This window comes from Syzygium oleosum, unplaced genomic scaffold (genome assembly GCF_021117445.2).
Source record: "Syzygium oleosum isolate NSW1041296 unplaced genomic scaffold, Sole_v2.1 Sole_v2.01, whole genome shotgun sequence".
Lineage (NCBI taxonomy): Eukaryota > Viridiplantae > Streptophyta > Magnoliopsida > Myrtales > Myrtaceae > Syzygium > Syzygium oleosum.
Genome location: NW_026607485.1, coordinates 38,563,503 through 38,566,099, shown reverse-complemented (window position 1 = coordinate 38,566,099; position 2,597 = coordinate 38,563,503). Strand labels below are relative to the sequence as shown.

The following is a 2,597-nucleotide window of genomic DNA, read 5'->3' as shown; positions in this document are numbered from 1 at the left end:
TTTGCGAGAGGAAGAGTGCGCGCTCCAGCAGGGCCACCCAGGCGGGTGGTTTCTCCTTTTATTATTTATCGCTTGTAAAAGCAAGAAATGTCTATCAACGGTGAAATAGAGAGCTTGTGCATTACTAGGGGTTCTTAGAACGATCAAGAGGCTCTTATCTTTCGTTTATCAAGGTAGTGATTCGGCATATTGACTCTAGTCTTCGATCTCGACAACCTTGAAAAGTCGGTTTTTTGTTCGACACATACTGGCGCTGTTGTTCAGGTTCGTCGGTCGGGGAATTTCTTAAGAACCTTCAAGGTATGAATCTTTTCTGTGATGAAATTGAAGAGGACGCAAGAATTGATCATTGGGATGAGGAGAAAGTTATGCAAAACATCAATTTTGCATTTGATTTTTGTCGACGTAAAATCTACACACAACTATGTTTCTAAACTATGTTTCTACCAAGCCGACGATCCACAACCGCGGTGGTTCGTCAATTGATCCAAAAACTTGATTTTAAGTTCGATTCTGCAATCTATTCTGGTCTGGAATGCGAAGGATGGACTTAGTACGTACATGTACAATTTCTCGAAGTCAATCGATAGTCGAAACATTACGCAACATGAATGAAAGCTCATTAAACTGTTTGACTTGACCAAAAGAAAAAGTTGACTTGGCATCTCCAACTTGTGACTCTTTCTTTGAAAACGATGGTTTAAAAAATTAATTTATTAAATGATATGGCAAGATTATAAATGAGTCATATTCAATTATCCAAGAGATAAATTAAATTTCTTAACTAATCTTAGCAATTGTATAATTTCTTCTTTTTTGATTTTTTGAGAGGAACATAAATCTCACAAAGTCCATTTGCAAGGTCAATATCGACGCTTCCTAACGCGCACGACACGACACGTTCTCCTTCCCATCAAGATCTTGAATTTTCAAAGCTAACTCTCCACAACCTTAGCAGCCTCAAATCAACCGTGCCTACTCTCTCTATCCTTATTCCTATAAATACCTCTCATTGCATATTCACATCCCTCACACCCACATTCAAAATGGCCAAATCAATCAAAATAGCAAGAGCTCTTCTAAAAATTCTCCTCGTGTCCAGCCTCGTTGCCGGATTCTCGCCGGCACATGTCTTCGGTCAAGATTGTGGCTGCGCCGCCGACCTGTGTTGCAGCCAGTATGGGTATTGCGGGGTCGGAGATCCGTACTGTGGGACCGGTTGTCGATCCGGGCCGTGTTACTCGTCATCCACGCCCACCACCCCGAGCAGCGGGGTCTCAGTGGCGGATGTGGTGACGGATAGCTTCTTTAATTCGATAATTGGCCAGGCCGATGCAGGTTGCGCAGGGAAGAGCTTCTACACTAGGCAAGCTTTCCTTGATGTTGCCGGTGGTTACCCCGAATTCGGCACAGTTGGGTCCGCCGATGACTCTAAGCGCGAGATTGCTGCTTTCTTCGCTCATGTCACGCACGAGACTGGACGTAAGATCCTCAACTAGTCCTTTAGTCTATGCTTGACACGTTTGCTTTTTGCCACGAATTTTATTCACTAAGACTTCTAGAGGACATACAGTGTTATTGGGATGGTGACAGTGTATGATCTGCTTTGCTTTAGATATATAATTAAGATGGGATCATTCACGAAATATCAAAACCCCAAAATAAAAGCAATAAATAACAATTAATTTTCTTGAGTACAGATTTTTGCTACATTGAAGAGATAGATGGTGCCTCGAAAGATTACTGCGACGAAGATTACACGCAATATCCATGCAACCCCAACAAAGGCTACTACGGTCGCGGTCCCCTCCAAATATCCTGGAACTACAACTACGGACCTGCGGGACAAAGTATTGGGTTCGATGGCCTCAACTCTCCCGAAACCGTGGCCAATGATGTGGTCGTATCTTTTAAGACCGCCTTCTGGTTTTGGATGAACAATGTCCACTCCGTTATTACTTCCGGTCAAGGCTTCGGCGCGACGATTCGAGCCATTAATGGAGGAGAGTGCGGCGGCGGAAACTCGGCGGCCGTCCAAGCTCGGGTCCAGTATTACACTGACTATTGTAACCAATTTGGCGTCTCTCCCGGAGATAACCTGACCTGTTAGAGAGCATAGAAAACCAGTCTCGTTTATAGCATTATAGCCAATCTCGGTTAGCACCATAACCATACTCGATTTCCAATAATGTATGCCACTTAATAATGGATCTGAGAAATAAAAGGAATATCAGCATCTTGTTGAGTAAGAGTCTGATACTTCATGAGCATGAATTAGCATTTATCTTTTTTGGAAATAACAAAAGATAGTTGGTAATGCAAAACTAGTTAGTAGCGCAAATAAGAGTTGGTGAAGCAAAACTAGTTGAAAACTTTATCGGAGAAGAGTGGGAAAATTGTCCCAAAAATCTTAAACATATTGTAAAGCAGCTAATTGTAAAGCCCCAAAACCACTACAAAAAAACACTGGATTAGCGACGAAATTTGCGACGGAAAACGTGGAAAAATCTGTCGCAAATCGAATTTGCGACGGAAAAAATTCCGTCGCTACTCGGTCGTCGCAAAATTTTCCGACGGAAAATTCACAAGTTCGTCGC

The 2,597-nt window shown here is 42.6% G+C and overlaps 1 protein-coding gene across 1 annotated transcript; it reads left to right on the top strand.

The window, feature by feature from the left end:
* Positions 1 to 1,017: 1,017 nt before the first annotated feature.
* LOC115682941 (endochitinase EP3-like) lies at positions 1,018 to 2,249 on the top strand. Its single transcript, XM_030607314.2, has 2 exons — positions 1,018 to 1,482; positions 1,701 to 2,249. Exons 1-2 carry the CDS (start codon positions 1,047 to 1,049, stop codon positions 2,108 to 2,110), a joined length of 846 nt encoding a protein of 281 aa, XP_030463174.1. The 5' UTR covers positions 1,018 to 1,046; the 3' UTR covers positions 2,111 to 2,249.
* The last annotated feature ends 348 nt before the right edge of the window (positions 2,250 to 2,597 follow it).